General features: G+C 43.4%; 1 protein-coding gene across 3 annotated transcripts in view; it reads right to left on the bottom strand.

The window, feature by feature from the left end:
- The window catches only part of ZDBF2 (zinc finger DBF-type containing 2), a 134889-nt gene that overhangs the window by 3749 nt on the left and 106761 nt on the right, over nt 1-24379 (bottom strand). For all 3 annotated transcript variants that reach the window (XM_073541889.1, XM_073541891.1, XM_073541890.1), the window contains one exon: nt 23328-23455. In XM_073541889.1, coding sequence (XP_073397990.1) covers nt 23328-23455 — 128 coding nt within the window. The remainder of the gene's footprint in view (nt 1-23327; nt 23456-24379) is intronic.

The raw sequence follows: 24379 nt of genomic DNA, 5'->3' as shown, positions 1-24379 counted from the left end.
TACCCACATTGAGAGAGATAGATATATATATATATATATATATACACACACACACACATATACATACACACACACTATACAAAAGTGTGCAGTCATTATCAAACATCAAGTTAGTGGGCTGGCTGAAAAAGAAAGAAATCCATAAAATTCAATGTTTATTTATTTATAAAAAGGCCAAGAGGAAGGCAAAATCCATGCAGTATAGAGGAATTTATCAAGCCACAAAAAAAAAAAAACTAAAGACTGATTCAGAGTCACAACCTAGCACTTATATTAAACGAATAAAATAATACATACAGTTGAAACTAGAAGTTTACATACACTATATAAAAAGACACATATGCATGTTTTTTCAATATCTGACATGAAATCAGAATAAATCTTTCCCGTTTTAGGTCAATTAGAATTACCATAATTATTAATATTTGCCAAATGCCAGAATAATGAGAGAGAGAGAGAATGTTTAAGGCATTTTTATTACTTACTGCAAAGTCAAAAGTTTAGAAACATTTCATTTGTATTTGGTACCATTGCCCTTAAACTGAATGACTTGGGTCAAATGTTTGGAATATCCTTCCACAAGCTTCTCACAATTGTTGGCTGGAATTTGGGAACATTCCTCCAGACAAAACTGGTGTAACTGATCCAGGTTTGTAGGTTGCCTTGCTCGCACCTGCTTTTTCAGTTTTGCCCTTACATTTTCAATAGGATTGAAATCAGGGCTTTGTGATTGCCACTCCAAAACACTGACTTTGTTATCATTTTAGCCGCATGCTTTGAGTCATTGTCCATTTGAAAGACCCATTTCCGCCCAAGCTTTAACTTTCTGGCTGATGTCTTGAGATGTTGCTTCAGTATTGCCACATAATCTTTCTTTCTCATGATGCCATCTATTTTGTGAACTGCACCAGTCCCTCCTGCAGCAAAAAAAATCTCACAACATGATGCTGCCACCCCCGTGTTTCACAGTTGGAATGGTGCTCTTAGGCTTCCAAGCTTCTCCCTTTTTCCTCCATGGTCATTATGCCCAAAAAGTTCAATTTTAGATTCATCAGACCACAGGACATGTCTTCAAAATTAATGTCTTTGTTCCTGTGTGCATTTGCAAACATTAATCTGGCTTTTTTATGTTTCTTTTGGAGTAACGGCTTCTTTCTGGCAGAGTGGCTTTTCAGCCCATGTTGATACAGTACTCATTTCACAGTGGATATTGACACAATCTTACCAGCTTCCGCCATAATCTTCACATGGCCTTTTGCTTTTGTCCTTGGGTTGCTATGCACATGTCGGACCAAAGCATGTTCATCTCTGGGACCCAGAACCCCTTTCCTTCCTGAGCGGTATGATTGCTCTTGAAATTGTACTCAAGGATGAGCCAGACTTGTGCAAGTCCACAATTCTCTTCCTGATATCTTGGCTGATTTCTTAAGACTTTCCCATGATGCTAGAAAAAGAAGCAGTGTGTTTCAGGAGTGCATTAAAATACATCCACATATGTGTCTCTAATTAACTCAGATGTTACAAATAAACCTATCAGAAGCTTCCAAACACTTTACATCATCATATGGGCAGTCCAGAATTGTTTTAAGACATAGTAATCTTAGTATATGTAAACTTTTGACTTTGCAGTAATAAAAATGCCTTAAAACAATATATTTCTCTCAATATTCTAGCATATGACAAATATTAATAACTAGATGGAGGCCCGATGCTATCGCATCGAGAAGACGGTAATGCCAAGATGGGTGCGGGCTTTGCAGCGTTGAGAATCTCTCCCCCCCCCCCCATGTGCTCACCCACCTATCCACTCTCTCTTTCCTTATGTGTTGACTTCTCCCATCTGTGCTCTCTTCTTTGACTTGTCTACCATGTGCTATCCCCCTTGTCTGCTGTTTCTCTACTTCCTGTGCTGTGTTCTCCCCTCATGTGCTGTCCGTTTTGAGCCGTCTCCCCCCTGTGCTCTGTCTCTCTCACCCCTGTGTCTGACCGTGTACAGAACATACCACTGCTCCTGGGCAGGGGAGGAAGCATAAGACAATACTGACATTACAGCAGGAGATCGCAGAGGATACATTTTGTGAGGTAAAATATTGTAATATTATTTAAAAGCAGTCAGTGAAATATTTTACCTCACAAAATTAATCCTCCGTGATCCCCTGCTGTAATGTCAGTATTGTCTTTTGCGTCCTCCCCTGCCCAGGAGATGTGGTATGCTCCGTACACAGTCAGACATAGACAAATTTAAAAGTGAACTTTCGTTAGTGGGAAAACCCTTTTAAGGTGACCGGCTTCCTCTGCCTGTAGACACGTCGAGCATTTGCCGCAGAGATCAGCCGAATGACTCACTGCGCCTGCGTGGAATTTGCGCAGGCGCAGTGCGACGGTGTTCTGCTGGTGGTACTGTGCAAGAGACCACGTGAGTGTGTGAGAGTGTGAGCGAATGAGTATGTGTGAATGTGAGAGTGTGAATGTGAGAGTGTGTGTGTGTGTGTGGTGCGTACGGCGTATAGAGTGTGCGCGTGGTGCGACAATATTAGGCTGGTGGTACCGCGCAATAGATTGGTACCAGCAGCAATTTCCATAATGAGACACCCATCACTTGGGAGTCCCAATAAGGCGGTCGGTGAACTTCCTCCGCTTGGAATTTTGGGATACGGTGACATCTGGACAGAACAGGAAATTTGAAAACATTACAAGGCAATTATATAAATAGATTATGGTAATCCTAATTAACCTAAAACAGGAAAGGTTTATTTTGATTTCATGCCAGATATTGAGAAAACCAAACATATGTGTCTTCTTATATAGCGTATGTAATTTTCTGGTTTCAACTGTATATACAGTGGGTACGGAAAGTATTCAGACCCCTCTAAATTTTTCACTCTTTGTTTCATTGCAGCCATTTGGTAAATTCAAAAAAGTTCATTTTTTCTCATTAATGTGCACTCTACACCCCATCTTGACTGAAAAAAAACCCAGAAATATAGAAATTTTTGCATATTTATTAAAAAAGAAAAACTGAAATATCACACTTGTCATTCAGGTGTACTGTTTTTTCTATTTAAGAACCTTTTCATGATACTTGCATGTGGTTTGATCTTGAGGAAAGAGTTCTGTGAAACTTAGGAACGCGTTGAATAAAGACCACTGTAATAATAATTGTTCATAGTGATTTGCAGTGCGGATTGTCTGACCACTTTTTTTTTTTCCTATCCTGCATCTTCTACGTCGGTCCCTCGTGGATTTGTGGTTTCTGCAGCAGCGAATCCTCCATGCTTATTACAAGCTCCATCTGGTGAGTGCATTATTTTTAAATTGATATACCTGCACTGGATAATGCACTATTGCGCTATTTCTCTTCAATAGTATCTCTGAAATATCACATGGTCATAATTATTCAGACCCTTTGCTCAGACACTCATATTTAAGTCACATGCTGTCCATTTCCTTGTGATACTCCTTGAGATGGTTCTACTCATTCATTGGAGTCCAGCTGTGTTTAATTAACCAGAAAGAACTTGATTTGTAAAGGCACACACCTGTCTATATAAGACCCCACAGCTCACAATGCATGGCAGACAAAATGAGAATCATGAGGTCAAAGAAACTGACCAAGGAGCTCAGAGACAGAATTGTGGCAAGATACAGATCTGGCCAAGGTTACAAAAGAATTTTTGCAGTACTCACGGTTCCTAAGAGCACAGTGGCCTCCATAATCCTTAAATGGAAGGAGTTTGGACCACCAGAAGTCTTCCAAGACCTGGCCGCCCAGCCAAACTGAGCAATTGTGGGAGAAGAGCATTGGTGAGATAGGTAAAGAAGAACCCCAAGATCACTGTGGCTGAGCTCCACAGATGCAGTACGGAGATGGTAGAAAGTTCCACAAAGTCAACTATCACTGCAGCCCTCCACCAGTCGGGCATTTATGGCAGAGTGGCCCGACAGAAGCCTCTCCTCAATGCCAGACATAGGAAAGCCCGCATAGAGTTTGCTAAAAACACATGAAGGACTTCCAGACTATGAGAAATAAGATTCTCTGGTCTGATGAGATGAAGATAGAACTTTTTGGTGATAATTCTAAACGGTATGTGTCGAGAAAACAATGCACTGCTCATGACCTGCCCATTACAACCCCAACAGTGAAACATGGTGGTGGCAGCATCATGCTATGGGTGTTTTTCATCTGCAGGGACAGGACAACTGGTTGCAATTGAAAGAAACATGAATGCGGCCAAGTACAGAGATATCCTGGATGAAAACCTCTTCCAGAGTGCTCTGGACCTCAGACGTGGCCGAAGGTTCACCTTCCAACAAGACAATGACCCTAAGCACACAGCTAAAATAACAAAGGAGAGGCCTCAAAACAACTCTGTGACCAATCTTGACTGGCCCAGCCAGAGCCCTCACATAAACCCAATTGAGCATCTCTGGAGAGACCTGGAAATGGATGTCCACCAACGTTCACCATACAACCTGATGGAACTGGAGAGGATCTGCAAGGAAGAATGGCAGAGGATCCCCAAATCCAGGTGTGAAAAACTTGTTGTATCATTCCCAAAAAGACTCATGGCTGTACTAGCTCAAAAGGATGATTCTACTCAATACTGAGAAAAGGGTCTGAATACTTATGACCATGTGAGGTTTCAATTTTTATTTTCTAAATAAATTTGCAAAAATTTCTACATTTCTGTTTTTTTCAGTCAAGATGGGTGCAGAATGTACATTAATGAGAAGAAAAAGTAACTTTTTAGAATTTCCCAAATGGCTGCAATGAAAAAAAGAGTGAAAAATTTAAAGGGGTCTGAATACTTTCCGGATCCACTGTACACACACACACACACACACACACACACACACACATACAGCGGGTGAAACACGTATTGAGCACGTCACCAATTTTCTGAGTATACGCATTTCTAAAGGTGCTGTTAACATGAAATTCTCATCAGATGTCAGCTTTGCAGTCTCCAATCGTCAGGACAATTACGCAATTCACTGACGAGTGATGGACCCCTCTATAAAAATATACCTAAAAAATGTAACCCACCAGTATGACTGACTATATGTGCTCCAAAGTTGTAGCCCAAGAAATATTGATTTGATACCACTGATCGTAAAATACATATATTGAGATAAATAAAAAACTGGTGTTAATCTCCATAATTCAACTAGATGACAAAGCAGATCTGTGCTATTTGAACAAAGTGACTGTTCTAATAGATTCAATGATCTAGGATGAGGTTTTATGGTTGTACAATAGCTCGCTTGCCTGGGAAAGCTTTTTGGCCCAGTGGAGTGGTAGATCTAAAGTTGACTGTCTGACAAAAAAAACTAAAGCCTTCTGAAGCATGTAGGAGTAATACTGGATTTTGGACACTAGATGCCACTAATGACACTGCTGTGACGTTACACAACGCTGGTCTGAGTTTGTTTGTCCACGGAAGCTAACCTACTGGATATACCACAGCTAGGGACCATACAATGTTCCCAATCACATGAGTTATTGCATAACCAAAAAACCACATTGTCCTACTGTGTACTACTTACCGCAGAACATCATTTATACGTAAGTGTATTAGTCACTCTGCTCTCATAGTCAGACCCGCTTGCTCGATTAATCCCAGGTTTATATTATTTTTCCGGTTCCCTTTTTTTTTTATCCATTTTAATATCAGCAATATATAATCAATGCATTAATTCATTCATCCCTGGGGCTAATTCTTAATGGCAGGCTGGCTTTATTAAGCAATACTTTTATGAAAGCTTTTTTCCAGCTCAGTTATTTTTTCTTTTAATGTCTTTTTTTTGCTTTTATGTGAGATAAAGTGCAGGCTTCTCAATTGCAGTATGAACCCCAATATACTCTGCAAGGGAGAGCTAATGGGCTTTTTAATGCTTAAATTTAGTAGTGACTAAATTACTTCAAAATATAGATCTTCCAAACCACTTATCAACTTTTTTTTCGTTTCTTGAAAGGGAGTGTCAGGTCCAAACTGACCAAGGAGTGCTGCAATCAGCACAAATAGGGTCTTATCCAACGCAAAGTGAATTGATATAATCAAATTTTACTCACCAGATGGAGCTTTTGATAAAGCAAAAAAAGTTATCCGCTGCAGCAGATCCACAGGTCAGCAAGTGACCATGTTGTAGATAAATGAAAGGGGTAAAGGGAATCTGTCACCTCATTTTTGCCCTATGAGATACGGCCACCACCATCAGGGGCTTATCTACAGCATTCTGTAATGCTGTAGATAAGGCCTGTTTCACACTTCAGTTTTTTCTGTCAGTCCAAATCCGCCAAAATAGCGGAAAACGGATCCGCAGGCGGACTGACAGAAACGTGTGGCAGAGGATCGGCGGATGTACGGACCCGTCGATGGTGAAAATGTAAAGGAACCGCGCCTGGGAAAAAATGAAAAAAAATACCGGTGATGTAGTGTTCTCCGGGAGCGGCCATAATCTCGCGGTAGCCTCGGGGCCGTGATCTCGCGGGAGCCGGCTATGTCGGGGCCGTGAGATGAATAGCTGCGATGGAGATACGGGAGCAGCAGCCGTGATGTGATGGAGAGAGAGAGAGAGATGGAGAGAGAGATGGAGAGAGAGATGGAGAGAGAGAGAGACAGAATTGCGGGTTAAAACACAGAATAGCGGATCCGGAGGGAGAAGAAACGTTACATGCTCCGTTCGGTCAGGTCAGCGGACGCCAAAATATTGGCGGATCCGCAAACATGCGGATGCTACGGACGGCCATCTGTCAAAATCCGCCGATAATGAAAGTCAATGGGGGAAAAAACGGATCTGCAAAGAAAAACGGCGGATCTGTTTTTTTTCCAAAACGGCGGATTTTGACTGATGGTGAAAAACTGATGTGTGAAACAGGCCTAATCCCCGATGTAACCTGAAAGAGAAGAAAAACGAGTTATATTATACTCACTCGGGGGGGGGGGGGGGGGGGGGGGGGGAGTCCGGTCCAATGGGTGTCGCGATCCAGGTCCGGCGCCTCCCATTTTCTAGAGATGACGTCCTCATCCTTGATTCTGTCACGGCTTCTGCGCAGGCGTAATTCTCTGCTCTGTTGAGGGCAGCGCAGAGTACTGCAGTGCGCAGGCACCGGGAAAGGTCAGAGAGACCCGGCGCCTGCGCCTGCGACAGAAGCAAGGAGGAGGACGTCATCGCTAGAAGATGGGAGGCAGTGGACCGCGGCACCCATCGGACCACACCGCCCCCTGGGTGAGTATAATATAACTCATTTTTCATATCTTTCAGGTTACTTCAGGCACTTATCTACAGCGTTATAGAATGCAGTAGATAAGCACCTGATGGCGGTGGCCGCATCTCATAGGGCAAAAATTAGGTGACAAATTCCCTTTAAAGTGAATATAATCCGTGCTGCTGAATAATCATATGTCCAAACGTATTTCACATAAAGAAAGGTGGTTTATTCAAAGCGTTTCTAAGTATAGGTGACTTCTTCATCAGGAAATACCACACAAATGCAGAGTCAGAACAAAGTTGCTGTCTTAACACTGCAGAATTTCAAATATCGGCGCCAAAGGGATCACCTGACAAACTGACAATGTCAGAGTTCACAGATACAACACATGACAATCATTAATTGGTGCATATTTGAATAAAATAGATATTTTAAACACTGATATTTCATTACATTAACAGCAATTTTTTATTCCATAGTTAAAATGCAAAGATGAAAAAAGAAAAATAATTTTATGAAAAAAGAAAAAACAAGAAAGTATGGGTATGAACTTGCATCAAAAGGACATGTGGCGCCCCTGAGGCTTCAGTCGCCACAGAGGTACTGCACCTTCTCCTAAGGTGTAATGCCCCACCATCCAGGTAAGGTGGGAACTCCTGACCACGCTCCACACCTGCATTCCACACACAGGATAGTTCAGTGGGGCCACCTAACAGCTTCAGGCTGGGGGTTAGCAGAGCACCCCTCGTGGAACCCTGCTTCGTAACACGAGATGTGCTGGGAGGCGGGTGGAGTTAGATGATATAAAAGAGAGGGAAAGTGTAGGATTTCAAGTCAGACTGGGGGGGGGGGACCCAGAAGAAGTCAGTCTGACAGGAGGTCAGCTCAGTCTGGGAGAGACCCAGAAGGGGTCAGTCTGGACAGACCCAGAAAAGAGAGCAGGCTGACAGCAGGTCAGCCTGAGAGGAGCTCAAGGCGGAGGAAGGCAGTCAGTCAGGAGAGGCTGAGGACTGGTCTTAGTGGAACGAGCTTCTCAGGAAAGGAAGAGAAGGAGAAAGACGTAGACTGAAGACTACAGTTTCCATAAGAGAGAGATAGAACAGATCGGAACGAAGGAAAAGGAGAACAGAGAGGAGGAGTGGGTTGGATAGGAACCCTGCCTATAGGTTCTCAGCGCAAAGGCCGGGGCCCGGTCCCCGAGGTTGATTGGATCTTTATATCCGGCAACAGACACCGGAGCAGTAGTGAGCCGCTAACGCCTTACTCCCACCATAGACTTCGGACACAACAGCGAAATGGATAGAGAGCCGGGATTCAGGAGAGGAGTCCCCGAAGCAGGCTACAGCTGTCTGTCATACAAGTAAAGACTAGGAACATCTATAGAGAGGCATTCCAGGGTAACTAAGTACTGGAGTGCTTCGCACCTAAAGGCGCATTTGAGGAGTCGTTCAGTGAAGGTACATATTGGCGGAGTGTGGAAGGGAGAGTCCTGTCCTGCCTGGAGGTTGACTGGAGCCCGGACCTGGAGAACACAGTACAGAGGCAGGCAGTTGTGTGAACTGCAAACAGTGAGTAAAGCTTTGGAACCGCATACTCTGGTGTCCTCCAGTTATTCCCGCATCGCTATACCTGGGTAACAACATCTACACCATCCTGCGCCTCTCCTCATCCATTGCACCTACACTGCCCTGGAACTACAGCTCCACCTGTGGGGAGCTATACCATCTCTGCTGCACCACACCATCAGTCCCAGAGGATCTGTACGCAGCGTTGGCTAACACCTCACTTGCCAAATACCACGGGTGGCGTCACGAACTATACCAATAAACTCTAACACCTTTAACACCACCGCCATTGATACTGGGCGCCCAGGGCCACGGACCGGGTCACCGCCGCTGTGACACCTTCCCCTGACACCAGCCCGGTGCCAAGTACCCCACAGCCCTGGGAGGGCGACCCAGACACAATCAATAAGTGACTCTCCTTGTGGATCTGTACATGAGCCACAAAGTATGCTGAAAAATTCTGAACAAAGAGAGAGAATATAATCCTAATATAATTAAGAATAATTGTTAAAATGGTTATATGGGGATTATATTCTCTCTCTTTGTTCAGAATTTTTCAGCATACATTGTGGCTCATGTACAGAACCACAAGGAGAGTCACTTATTGTGTCCTTTTGATGCAAGTTCGTACCCATACTTGTTTTTTCATAAAATTATTTTTCTTTTTTCATTTTTACTATGGAATAAAAAATTGCTGTTAATGTTATGAAATATCAATGTTTAAAATATCTATTTTATTCAAATATGCATCAATTAATGATTATGTCATGTGTTGTATCTGTGAACTCTAAGGCTACTTTCAGACTTGCGTTACCAAGCGCAGCGCAGGGCCGCCGCTAAGCTCTGCCCACCGCCACGCCCCTCCGGTTAGTTCCTCCTAGGGGCGCATGACGTCGCATGCGACCTGCGTCTCCTATATTTAGCGTTGGGTATGCAGGCAGTGTGCTGGTGCGCTTTTGCCGGCGCATGCGCCTTTTTGGTGCTGCGCCGAGCGCATCAAACGCACCCTGTAGAATTTTGGTAAAAGACGCAGGTCGCATGCAGCGTCATGCGCCCCTAGGAGGAGCTGACTGGAGGGGGCGCAGCCGGGGGCGAAGCTTAGCGGTGGCCCTGCGCTGCGCTTGGTAACACAAGTCTGAAAGTAGCCTAACATTGTCAGTTTGCCAGTTTGGAGCCGATATTTGAAATTCTGCATATTTAACCCCTTTACCCCCAAGGGTGATTTGCATGTTAATGACCAGGCCAATTTTTACAATACTGACCACTGTCCCTTTATGAGGTAATAACTCTGGAACGCTTCCATGGATCCCAGTGATTCTGACAATGGTTTCTCGTGATATATTGTACTTCATGATAGTGGTAAAATTTCTTTGATATAGCTTGCGTTTATTTGTAAAAAAAAACGGAAATTTGGCGAAAATTTCGTAATTTTCCAACTTTGAATTTTCATGCCCTTAAATCACAGAGATATGTCACACAAAATACTAATTAATTAACATTTCTCACATGTTTACTTTACATCAGCACAATTTTGGAACCAAAATATTTTTTTGTTAGGAAGTCATAAGGGTTAAAAGTTAAAACAGTGATTTCTCATTTTTACAACACCATTTTTCTTTGGGACCACAACACATTTGAAAGTCACTTTGAGGGGTCTAAATGGTAGAAAATACCCAAAAGTCACACCATTCTAAAAACTGCACCCCTCAAGGTGCTCAAAACCACATTCAAGAAGTTTATTAATCCTTCTGGTGCTTCAAAAAAAAATTGGAATGTTTAAAAAAAAATGAACGTAACTTTTTTTCACAAAAAATTTAATTCAGATCCAATTTTATTTTACTAAGGATAACAGGAGAAATTGGACACCAAAAGTTGTTGTACAATTTGTCCTGAGTACGCTGATGTCCCATACATGCAGGTACACCACTGTTTGGGTGCGCGGCAGAGCTCGGAAGGGAAGGAGCGCCGTTTGACTTTTCAATGCAAAATTGGTTGGAATTGAGATTGGACGCCATGTCGCGTTTGGAGAGCCCCTGATGTGCTTAAACAGTGGAAACCCCCCACAAGTGACCACATTTTGGAAACTAGACCCCCTAAGGAACTTATCTAGATGTGTGGTGAGCACTTTGAACCCCCAAGTGCTTCACAGAAATTTATAAAGTACAGTCGTAAAAATAAAAAATCATATTTTTTTTTACAAAAATGATCTTGTCTCCCCTAATTTTTTATTTTCACAAGGGTAAGAGGAAAGGAAGGAGCACCGTTTGACTTTTTCAATGCAGAATTGGCTGGAATTGAGATCGGACGCCATGTCGCATTTGAAGAGCTCCTGATGTGCCTAAACAGTTATTAACCCTAACGGCGACCGCAAAAAAAAAAAAAAAAAAAGCCGCGATTTTCAATTAAATTTCTCTCTCCTCTGATGTGATCGCACATCAAAGGAGAGAGAAATAGGGTCCCCGATCCCCCCTTATACTAACCGATGGTCCTGGGTCCCCTCCGGTGGTCCTGGGCTCCGTCCCGAGCTCCGGTGGGCGCCGCCATCTTGGAAAATGGCAGGCAGCTCATGCGCAGTGCGACCGCCTGGAATCTGCCAAATGGCAGATGCCATACATTTATTTTGATCACTGTGATAAAGTATCACAGTGATCAAAATAAAATAAAAAAAGTAAATAATGCGCACGCGCACACACACACACACACACTCTAATACATAATAAAATTATTTTTTTTTTCAAATTTTTCATTAGGGTTAGGGTTAAAATTAGGGTTAGGGTTAGGGCTAGGGTTAGAATTGGGGTGTGTGCACACGCTGCGGATTCTGCTGCGGATCCACAGCAGATTTTGTCCTGCGGATCCGCAGCAGTTTCTGCTGCAGTGTACAGTACCATTCTAATCTATCTAAAATGAAATCCGCAGTGCACATGCTGCGGATTTTTCCGCATGGATTTGCTGTGGTTTCAAATCCGCAGCATGTCAATTCTTTGTGCGGATTCTGCTGCGGTTTGGCACCTGCTCAATGACAGGGTGTCAAACCGCAGGGGAAATCCGCAGGCAAAAACGCAGAAAAACTGCAGATAATCCGCAGGTCATTTTCTTTTCTAACACTTGTGAAAATAAAAAAAATTTGTTCTAAATTAATATTTTTGCAAAAAAAAGTTATATGTTAATTTTTTCCTTCCACATTGCTTCAGTTCCTGTGAAGAACAAAAAGGGTTAATAAACTTCTTGAATGTAGTTTTGAGCACCTTGAGGGGTCCAGTTTTTAGAATGGTGTCACTTTTGGGTATTTTCTGCCATGTACACCCCTCAAAATGACTTTAAATATGATGTGGTCCCTAAAAAAATGGTTTTGTAAATCTTGTTGTAAAAATGAGAAATCGCTGCCCAACTTTTAACCCTTATAACTTCATAACAAAAAAAAAAATTTGTTTCCAAAATTGTGCTGATGTAAAGTAGACATGTGGGAAATGTTACTTATTAAGAAATTTGCATGACACATCTCTCTGATTTAAGGGCATAAAAATTAAAAGTTTGAACATTGCAAAATTTTAAAACTTTTCGCCATATTTCTTTTTTTTTTCATAAATAAACACAAGACACATCGAAGAAATTTTACCACTAACATGAAGTACAATATGCGACGAAAAAACAACCTCAAAATCAGCGGGATCCGTTAAAGCGTTCCAGAGTTATAGCCTCAAAGACAGTGGTCAGGATTGTAAAAATTGGCCCTGTCATTAAGCTGCAAAATGGCTCTGTCACTAAGGGGTTAATAGTATTACATGTATTATATTTATTTTTTTCATACTTATACATAATTTTATTTATATGTATGTTGGTAAGCAGTTTTTAAACATATATATTCTTTTTCAAATTCCAAGAGTAGGTATTTATTTTATTATTATACTTTTTAATTAAAGTTCTAATAAAGAGTACATTTTAATTACATTGCTACCATCAGACACACTAATTTTAGCACTATTATGATTAAAACTTACATTTTATAAAATTCATTCCCCATATATGGCATTAACCCATTAAAATACATAAGGCATATGCACTTTTTCAAAGTTTTATTGTTCAATTCCATCCATTTATCTCAACAGCAGCCATTCACTTTCCTTTATCGATCAAAGCACTTGCAGCATTTTAACATCATGTAGAAGCATCAGCAGGCGTGTACCCTAATCTATTAACATCATAAACAAGAAGCAATTGATCTAATAAAGCCCTTAATGCATTTTCTATGTACTGAGTTGGACCTATTAATCGCCACTAATTAAGGGTACTAATTACCATGATGAGTGCCAGTATTTAAGGACAGAATGCTAAGCAAGCAGCACAGCCCTCACGAAGAGGGGAGATACCTCTCGAAACGTGTCGGTTTGTGTCCTCTCGCGCACCTGTCTGTTGTGAATTCCTTGGCTCAGATTTCTGAGCCAAAGCTCCCCCTGCTCCCTCCGGTGGTTACTGGAGGTAGTGGACCTGGCCAGATTGACAGAGGTCTGCCACCTGATGATGATGATTGGAGATCTGGGGTTACTGATGGGAGTATTTAAGTCTGCAGACTTCCTGCAATCCCTGTTGGTGATTGCTTTCCTGTGCATTCTGTGGTCTGACGTCTCCTGCCCTGATCCTGCATTGTTCAGCTAAGTGGTTCATTTGCTAATCCTTTGCATTTGATCTGGTTTTGTCTCTCTCTGCTTGTTGTGCGGGTTCAGCTTGCTCCTCTGGGGGCCGTGCTGGACCACCGCTCCATATGGTACAGCCTGTGTCAGTTTGTTCAGTCCCCTGTTATATTGGTCTCTTTTGCTTTGCTTCCAGTTCATACTGGAGTGCTGATATAGTCGGGGCGAAGTCGTGTGACTTCATTGTTTTTTTTGTACATCAGACGTGTTGGATTTTTCAGGGTTTTTGCGTGATTGCAGACAGTGTCTTTCCTTTCCTATCGAGTCAGTTTGGGCCCCATCATTTGCTCAGTCTATTTTTCTGCCTGCGTTTGTGTTTCATCTTGTCTCACCGACAATATATGTTTGGGGGCTATCTATTCCTTTTGGGGTCTGCTCCGGGGCAGTTTAGATTTCACCTTGCTTTAGGCTTAGTTAGCTCTCCGGCTGTGCCGAGGCGTCTATGGCATCGTAGGTACGCTCCACGGCTACTGCTAGTTGTGTGGATAGGATCAGGGGTCTGCAATCCGCTTAGTTACCAACCTTTCTGGTTTTCTGGTGGCTTAGCCTGTTCCTGCCATCCTCCTCCTTGACCCATTGATAACACCTGTCCTTGCTTCCTAAGTAATGTCACAGAAGCTCCGCCCCCTCTATCACGCTGCGTCCTCAGCGCCGGAGCGTGCGAGGTGCTGGCGTCTTTCCGCCTTCCTCTCCACGCGCTGATGGCACCCCAACTGTCAAGCAGCACTCCGAACCTGCTAATACTTCTCTTCCAGCAACACGCTGCATAAGTAAGTGCATAACACCAATCATCCCGCTATACAAAGGAGGATTATTTCTTAACGGTGGGTACAATTATATTACACATTACTCCATCAGAGTGCCTTTATTGATCCATTGCACCATGACCCCTTTAATCTGCATACACACTGCAACCACTAAAGTAAGTGTCAGCTAGCATAGATCTAGTGCTAATAATAATAATAATAATAATAATAATAAATTTTATTTCTATAGCGCCGACATTTTCCGCAGCACTTTACATTTCAGAGGGGACATGTACAGAACGATAGACATTACAGCACATACCCATGCACTTTATTTATCAATTATCTTGCCATCCCCATTAGCAATTTTTCCTAAAAAGGCCATCTAGATACATGTCCCATCGGTGCTAACCTCACGCAGCATCTATCTAAATGGGGTCATAAGCCGTCCAGTGTGACAGGTAAGTACCGTGACTCTAAATTGAGCACTCTCATAGTGTACAATATACACACATTGTATCATTCTACTATTAATAATACTATTTCACCAGCATTACCCGTCTGCTGATGAACATATGCCGCACTTTATTGGTCTCCTGAACACGTTCCAACACCAACTTTAGCATCAAGTGAGTATCTAGTAATCATTTTGCAGGACAAGATGACATTTTCAGCAGTACCATGTATATTTATATCCGTCTTTTTGATCTCTTGTTATTCCACTTTTTGATGGCGGTATGATGATAAAGCATTGTTTGTTGCCCTTTTTTATGGTGTTCACTAAACTGGTTAACGTGTGGGACAGTTTTACAGTTGTGGCCAAAAGTATTGACACCCCTGCAATTCTGTCAGATAATACTCAGTTTCTTCCTGAAAATGACTGCAAACACAAATTCTTTGGTATTATTATCTTCATTTAATTTGTCTTAAATGAAAAAACACAAAAGAGAATGAAGCAAAACATTGATCATTTCACACAAAACTACAAAAATGGACCGGACAAAAGTATTGGCACCCTCAGCCAAATACTTGGTTGCCCAACCTTTCGCCAAAATAACTGCGACCAACCGCTTCCAGTAACCATCAATGAGTTTCTTACAATGTTCTGCTGGAATTTTAGACCATTCTTCTTTGGCAAACTGCTCCAGGTCCCTGATATTTGAAGGGTGACATCTCCAAACTGCCATTTTTAGATCTCTCCACAGCTGTTCTATGGGATTCAGGTCTGGACTCATTGCTGGCCACCTTAGAAGTCTCCAGTGCTTTCGCTCAAATCAATTTCTAGTGCTTTTTGAAGTGTGTTTTGGGTCATTGTCCTGCTGGAATACCCATGACCTCTGAGGGAGACCCAGCTTTCTCACACTGGGCCCTACATTATGCTGCAAAATTTGTTGGTAGTCTTCAGACTTCATAATGCCATGCACACGGTCAAGCAGTCCAGTGCCAGAGGCAGCAAAGCAACCCCAAAACATCAGGGAACCTCCGCCATATTTGACTGTAGGGACTGTGTTCTTTTCTTTGAATGCCTTCTTTTTTTCCCTTTTTTCTCCTGTAAACTGTATGTTGATGCCTGTGCCCAAAAAGCTCTACTTTTGTCTCATCTGAACAGAGAACAGTCTTCCAAAACGTTTTAGGCTTTTTCAGGTAAGTTTTGGCAAACTCCAGCCTGGCTTTTTTATGTCTCGGGGTAAGAAGTGGGGTCTTCCTGGGTCTCCTACCATACAGTCCCTTTTCATTCAGATGCCGACGGATAGTACGGGTTGACACTGTTGTACCCTCGGACTGCAAGGCAGCTTGAAACTTGTTTGGATGTTAGTCGAGGTTCTTTACCCAACATCCGCACAATCTTGCGTTGAAATCTCTTGTCAATTTTTCTTTTCCGTCCACATCTAGGGAGGTTAGCCACAGTGCCATGGGCTTTAAACTTCTTGATGACACTGCGCACGGTAGAGACAAACATTCAGGTCTTTGGAGATGGACTTGTAGCCTTGAGATTGCTCATGCTTCCTAACAATTTGGTTTCTCAAGTCCTCAGACAGTTCTTTGGTCTTCTTTCTTTTCTCCATGCTCAATGTGGTACACACAAGGACACAGGACAGAGGTTGAGTCAACGTTAATCCATGTCAACTGGCTGCAAGTGTGATTTAGTTATTGCCAACACCTGTTAGGTGCCACAGGTAAGTTACAGGTGCTGTTAATTACACAAATAAGAGAAGCATCACATGATTTTTCGAACAGTGCCAATACTTTTGTCCACCCTCTTTTTTATGTTTGGTGTGGAATTATATCCAATTTGGCTTTAGGACAATTCTTTTTGTGTTTTTTCATTTAAGACAAATTAAATGAATATAATAACAAAGAATTTGTGTTTGCAATCATTTTCAGGAAGAAACTGAGTATTATCTGACAGAATTGCAGGGGTGTCAATACTTTTGGCCACAACTGTATATGTCCGGTCATTATGGACGCGGGGATACCAAATATGTGTACTTTTATTGTTTAGATTTTTTTTTAATTCAAATATTGATTTAATGATAGAATAAATATTTTTGTATTATTTTTTTTAATAAAGCATGCTACAGAAGCTGTCAGCACTGCACTCTGTTGTGAGTTCATTTTTCCCTTCACCATTGAGGTCTGATGAACTCCCTCTTCTGGTGAAGGAAGGTAGTGAAGCTGATTACCAAACACCTGAGCAGATAGATCATGACTGGCTGGAACTACAGACTGGATATAAGGCAGCCGACGCCCTTCTGCCTGGCTGGTGATTTTCCTGCTGGATTCTTGGAGAGCAGTCTGATTCCTGCTGCTCTAAGCTAAGTTTTTTTGATTGTTATGATGAGTCACCGAAGGAGGAAAAACAAAAATACAGCTAAGTCCAGAAAAACCAGAGAGGTTGGCAGCTATCGGATTGCAGACCCCTGAACCTATCACAACAACTAGCAGTAGCCGTGGGGGGTTCCTACGGTGCCCTAGACCCCTCGATCACAGCCGGAGAGCTAAATAGCCTAAAGACAGAAAGGGGAAATCTAAACTGCCCCAGAGCAGACCCCAAAGCAATAGGCAGCCCCCAACATATAATGACGGTGAGGCAAGATGAAAACACTAACACAGATAGAAAGATAGGTTGAGCAAATGATGGGGCCCAAGCTAACTAAATAGGACAGGATAGGAAAGCTGCTGTCTGCAATCCGCAAAAAAACTATCAAAAATGACCAAGCCGACTGATAGGAAAAAACAGGCCCTGAAGTCGCTAGACTTCAAAAGACTATATCAGCACTCAGGTATATTCTGAAGACAGAGCAAGAGATAAAAAGATCAGAGACAAAAATGGAATTCAGCTCACCCTCGGCCGGGGATGGCTGAACTCCAAAAAACAGAGAAAAACAACACCAAAACAAGGGTACAAACGCAGAGCAAAAAAAACTTAGCTTAGAGCAGCAGGAATCAGACTGGTCTCCAAGAATCCAGCAGGAAAATCACCAGCCAGGCAGAAGGGTGTCGGCTGCCTTATATCCAGTCTGTAGTTCCAGCCACCCAGTCATGATCTATCTGCTCAGGTGTTTGGTAATCAGCTTCACTACCTTCCTTCACCAGAAGAGGGAGTTCATCAGACCTCAATGGTGAAGGGAAAAATGAACTCACAACAGCACTCTGTGCACACTGACCTGAAAGACATCCTGACATGCACTGCGCATCACAGGAAGTTTCTCAGTAACCCGGATGTCATTATGACATGACAACATCTAGTTACCATGGCAGCGATCAGGACCCCCATGTCATGCCGCGGGGTCTCTGATCCAAAGGCAGAGGGGGCTGTCAGCTTCTGTGTCGGGTTCGGAACGCTGCGATCTTGTTTAATCACAGTGTTCCGGGGGTTAACGTGCCAGGAGCAGTCCGTGACCGCTCCTGGCACTTAGTGCTGGGTGTCAGCTGTGAGAATCAGCTGACATCCGGCCGCACACCACCCGTGTGCGCGGCCGATCGCTAATGACGTACTATTCCGTCTATGGGAAGTAGAAGTAAAGCCCAGGTCACATGTACGGGATAGTACGTCTAATGTCAGAGAGGGGTTAAGACAGCAACTTTATTCTGACTCTGCATTCGTGTGGTATTTCCTGATGAAGAAGTCACGTAGAATTTGAAACGCGTTGAATAAACCACCTTTCTTTATGTGAAATACCTTTGGACATATTATTACTCAGCAACGCGGATTATATCCACATTAACCCGTTCATTTATCTAGGCCCAAACTGACAGAATAAACTAAGCTCTTAGTATTGTAGGGGATACAGGCCCTATAAATATCACATCTTAAGGCTATGTGCACACGCTGCGGATTCACCTGCGGGTTTTTCCGAGCGGATCCGCAGGTAAAACCGCAGGTAAAGTGACCTGCGGTTTTCCTGCGGTTTTACACCTCTACTATGTTAAAGGTGTGAAACCGCTGCGGAATCCGCACAAACAATTGACATGCTGCGGTTTGTAAACCGCAGCAAAACCGCGCGGAAAAAAACGCAGCGTGAGCACAGCGGATTTGAAATGCCATAGGCTAATATGGTACTGTACCAGGTCTGCGGAACTGCTGCGTTTCCGCAGGGCCAAAAACGCTGCGGAAACGCAGCAGAATCTGCACCGTGTGCACATAGCCTAAGTGTACGTTCAAAAAAATCTTTATAGTGGCAGGAATACACTTGTTTTTGTCAAGCTTTAACATGGGTTTTTGCAACATTTTTATCCTCTTGCAAAATGCGGAAGTTATGGACATGCTGTGTCTTGTAAAGCTTAAAATAAGTGGAGAAAAAAAACCTGGTGTGTGCATTGCGATTTCACAACTCTAATCGATTGTTCTTGTATTGTAATACGCTGTTTATCATACGCACCAAATATGCTGTGTAAAATATGCAACAAAAACCGCCACATGTTAATATACCCTTGGTGTTCTAATTGTTGTCTCTGCTTTGCATGCTAATTAGTATACTCGGAGCATGGTTGGTGGGGTCACGTGTCTCCATGCCCTATTCTGCTGACTGCTATTGCATCTCTCAGTGATGACTGCCTTGTCTGGAGCAAACACTGCAGAGAAAGCTCAGGGAGCCTCTGTCAATTACTAGTGATGACGGCAGGAACATGCACAACTAGTGGGTGCAACTATGCACTGAGCTTATTGGTGACACCAATGGCGCACCAAGCACCCCAGTTAGCATGTTTGATTGAACTTTAGTTTCTGCAGAACAGAGGCAGCAACTAGAACTTGGAGGCTAAGTTCACACGTGGGATTTTTTTCGCGTTTGCGCGGCGGTTATTACTCCGCGAACTTTCCGCGAAAACGCGAAAAATAAGCATCCCATGCATTCCTATGGGATTCCGCAATGCTGTGCTAATGCTGCGGTTTTTACTGCGGCAGAATTGTTTCGCGGTAAAAAATGCAGCATGCTCATTAATTTCGCGGAATCACGGCGATCTCTCACCCATAGGAATGCATTGCTCTGCTTACTTTCCGCATGTGGCTGTGCACACCATGCGAAAAATAAGCAGAACATTTGCGGATGGTACCCACGGTCTGGAGGAGAGGAGACTGTCCTCCGGGCTTTGGGTACCATATCCCTGTAAAAAATAGAATTTAAAATAAAAAATATTGTTATTCTCACCTTCCGTCGTCCCTCGCAGCCTTCCCGCCTCTCTCCACGCTCCCGGTCCCAGTAAGCCTTTGTGAGCGATGACGTCCGTTCTCGCGGGATCGCGAAGTCTCGCGGTCATTCGCACGACGTCATCACGAATGATCGCGAGACGTCGCGATCCCGCTAGACCGGACGTCATTGCGGTAATTGTCGCAAAGGATTACTGGGACCGGGAGCGTAGAGAGAGGCGGGAAGGATGCGCGGGACGCCGGAAGGTGAGAATAACAATATTTTTTTTTTATTATTATTTACATTCTATCTTTTACTATTGATGCCGCATAGGCGGTCTCAATAGTAAAAAGTTAGTCACACTCGTCAAACACTATGTTTGACGAGTGTGACCAACCTGTCAATCAGTTCTCCAAGCGATACTACAGATCGCTTGGAAACCGCTAGCAATTCTGCAAGCTAATTACGCTTGCAAAATGCTAGTTTTTCCGCGGGAAAATCGCGGGAATTTAAAACGCGGAATTCTCGCAGTAATTTCCGTGAGAGTTCCGCTACGTGTGAACCCAGCCTTAAGGTACCATTTTTATAGAGACTATATCCCCCTACAAGGCAATATACTTAAGTTTATGCTGTCAGTTTGAGCTTACAGGCTTCTTTTAAAGGGAACCTGTCAGCAGGATTGTGCACAGTGACCTACACAGTGTCAAATCGGCGTCGTTATACTGATTACAGTGATACCTTGGTTGATGAAATCCATCTTGTGGTTTTTGTTTAATCTTTATTTTCAGTTTTGAGTTAGGCTATGTGCCCACGTAGCGTTTTTCAAGCGTTTTTTCCCTGAGCAGAAACGCATGCCCTTGCCAGGGAAAACGCATGCGCTTTTTGACACGCGTTTTTGACGCGATTGTCAAGCGTTTTGACATGCATTTTCCTATGCGTTTTTGCAATTACAGTGTATGTATGCAGAATCGCACGCGATTCCGCACAATTAATGAACATGCTGCATTTTTTTCCGCTAAGCGTTTCCGCAGCGGAAAAAAACGCACCATTAGCACAACATGTGCGTTTTCCATTCTATTACATTAGATGCTTTTCTTAAGCGTTTCTGCAGCAGAAACGCTTGTCTAAAAGCGTTGCGGAAACGCTTAAAAAACACAACGTGGGCACACAGCCTTAGGTTATGTGCCCACGTTGCGTGTTAAAACGCACACTGAAAACCGGACTCCTTCCCAGAAATCGTGCGTTTTTTTCCGCGCGATTTTACCGCGATTCTGTTCGCGATTTTGCCGCAATTTTCTCAAGCACTTTCCAAGCGATTTGAAGCATCGCTTGGAAAGTGATTGACAGGTTGGTCACACTCGTCAAACAGTGTTTGACAAGTGTGACCAGCTTTTCACTATTGAGGCCGCCTATGCGACATCAATAGTAAAAGATAAAATGTTAAAAATGATAAAATAAAAAAAATCGGGGTATATTTACCTTCTGACGTCCCGCGCAGTCTCAGCGACGCTCCCGTTCCCAGTGATGCCTTGCGAGACCTGTGATGACGTTGGTCTCGCGTTACTATAGCGATCTCGCGAGACCGCTAGAGTCACGCGAGACCACGTCATCACAGGACCTTGCCGCAAGGCATTACTGGGAACGCTTAGGCCGGGAAAGCAGCGCGGGACGTCGGAAGGTAAATATACCCCGATTTTTTTTTTTTTTTTTTTTTTTAATTCTTTTTTTTACAGGGGTATGGTACCCAGGGCCTGGAGGACAGTCTCCTCTCCTCCACACCGTGGGTACCAACCGCACAAGAGATGCTTAACTTCCCGCATGGTGGACATAGCCACATGCGGGAAGTAAGCGATTCTCATGCATTCCTATGGGTGCGGAATCGCGGCAATTCTTTGCGATTCCGCACAAAAGAATGACCATGCTGCAATTTTTTCCGCGATGCGATTCCGCCGCGGAAAAAAGCGCAGCATTAGCACAGCATGTGCGGAATGCCATAGGAATGCATGGGGTACGTTCTGTACACGATTTTTAAACGGTTTCGCAGCGTTTTCTCGCCCGAAAATCGCGGCAAAAACGCTTAAAAATCGCATCGTGTGCACACAGCCTTAATATGTGATTCTTGTTCTTCAGGGCGGCCTGTGTGGGGGGGCTTTTCATGTAGTGCTCTGATTAGGTATTCATACTGATTTCATCAACCAAGGTATCATTGTAATAAGTATAACAGCGCCGACATGGCACTGTCTGTAGGTTATTGTGCACAATCCTGCTGACAGGTTCCCTTTAAAAACTGGAGCGTACAACCCGATTTTAAATGAATCCTGCCTAAATCCACCAGTGTCGCTCTCCACTGGCTACCAAGAAAATGAAGTAGGCTGTGAGATGCAGGGCAGCTGAGAGATGCAGGGACACTGAGATCCCTCTAGCAGCTGAGTAATGAAGGCCACTGAGAACGCTCTGGCAGCTGAGAGATGCAGGGCCACTGAAAACACTCTGGCAGCTGAGAAATGCAGCACCACTGAGAACCCTTTGGCAGCTGAGAAATGAAGCGCCACTGAAAACCTTCTGGCAGCTGAGAGATGCAGGACCACGGAGAACCCTTTAGCAGCTGAGAGATGCAGGGCCACTGAGAACCCTCTAGCAGCTGACAAATCCAGGGCCACTGAGAACCCTTTGGCAGCTGAGAGATGCAGGGCCACTGAAAACCCTCTGGCAGCTGAGAAATGCAGGGCCACTGAGAACCCTCTGGCTGCTGAGAAATGCAGCGCCACTGAGAACCCTCTGGCAGCTGAGAAATGCAGGGCCACTGAGAACCCTCTCGCAGCTGAGAAATGCAGGCCACTGAGAACCCTCTGGCAGCTGAGAAATGCAGGGCCACTGAGAACCCTCTTGAAGCTGAGAAATGCAGGGCCACTGAGAACCCTCTCGCAGCTGAGAAATGCAGGGCCACTGAGAACCCTCTGGCAGCTGAGAAATGCAGGGCCACTGAGAACCCTCTTGAAGCTGAGAAATGCAGGGCCACTGAGAACCCTCTGGCTGCTGAGAAATGCAGGCCACTGAGAACCCTCTGGCAGCTGAGAAATGCAGGGCCACTGAGAACCCTCTGGCAGCTGAGAAATGCAGGGCTTTTTCCAAGTCTTTGGTTAATTTTGAACCCATGGACTAAAATTTCTGAATCCACCTTCATTTAGGCCTTAATGTGTATTATATAATTTACATTTTCTGGGCTTTTGTGCCCTGTGTAGTCATATTTTGGTCTTCTGCACATGCCATCTACAATAATTTTTACTTGCTTTAGCTTCTTTTGATATGTTTCCTTCTTTACATCTGAATTTTGCAGAAAACTATGAATAAAATATTCATGCACGAAAAGAAAATATAACAGATGCAGGAAAGTTATTAAATAATTACCAACATCCCTATCCATAAACCTCCGACTAGATCATACATTGTCACAAAAAGAATATGTGATGCCCAAGTTTTACCTAATATCATGATAATTCTGGGGGTGATATTGGTGTACGTCCTGAAGGAAACGCTCCATCAACATGCTGGTTCCTAAACGGTTCCTGTTGCATGTGGACAGCTGTTTGTGATTGTCACTTGCGAGATGCTAGGAAAACATTAAAATATAATTGAAAACAGCTTGTTAAGAAGCCATCAGTGCACTTTCAATACAGAAGGAAAAGCAAAATTATGTTCAATTTCTCCAATGTTCATTTTACAAATGCAAAGTTAAAAAATAAAACTAGCCTTTCATTCTTGAATTGTCAGCTAACATCTGAAGAGCTGAAATAAACATCTTAGAATACAACAAGACTATAGTAAGTGTGCCTCTAATAAGATAATAACCTGTAAAACAAGCAGCGCTTGTGCCTGTAGGAGCATCTACAACAGCTTTACTCAGAAACAGAGTCCATCAGTATTACCTGCCTTAATAATCTCCAAAATCATAGATGTAAGTGCACACAGTGTAATAAAAGACACTGGGATAACCTGTATTAACCTTTTCCTCATGTGAGAAGCCGGCGTTGTTCTAAAGACTATTGGACCAGTGCACGTAGTGCGGAGTCCACAGCTCTAAGGAATGCAGACTCTTTCCAGCATGGAGCACTGGTTATGACGATCTTACTGTGGTGCTTTATTAGAGATTTGATTGCTGTGTTTTATGCTTGCTCAGCAGTTCAGCCTCAGGAATCAATGCTTCCATTCATTGACAGTAAGCAGAGGAAGACATGCAGCCTGGATCTTATGCATACATAAGGCCAGACACAAGATTGGTAATTAGGTAAAATAATCATTCCATTACTCTTGTTAGTGTCTCAGAGCCATTGTTTCATATGAGACTCTTGTATGTTAATTTGTGAATGCCTGCTCATTACGAATTGTCTACTGCAGTTTAGGACGAACATGAAGGTCAACTGAACAATCGAACAATGAAGGATCACCTCCCCCCAACTTCCAACAGTCCTGTAGAGGAATGTCTGAACGGGAGCTGTGGGTATAAAGTCTCTGGCTCCCTATGCATGGCTCCATC

Source organism: Dendrobates tinctorius, unplaced genomic scaffold, assembly GCF_039654945.1.
Source record: "Dendrobates tinctorius isolate UK_male_01 unplaced genomic scaffold, ASM3965494v1 ptg000125l, whole genome shotgun sequence".
In the NCBI taxonomy this organism is placed as follows: Eukaryota; Metazoa; Chordata; class Amphibia; order Anura; family Dendrobatidae; genus Dendrobates; species Dendrobates tinctorius.
This window is presented reverse-complemented; position numbering and strand designations above follow the sequence as displayed.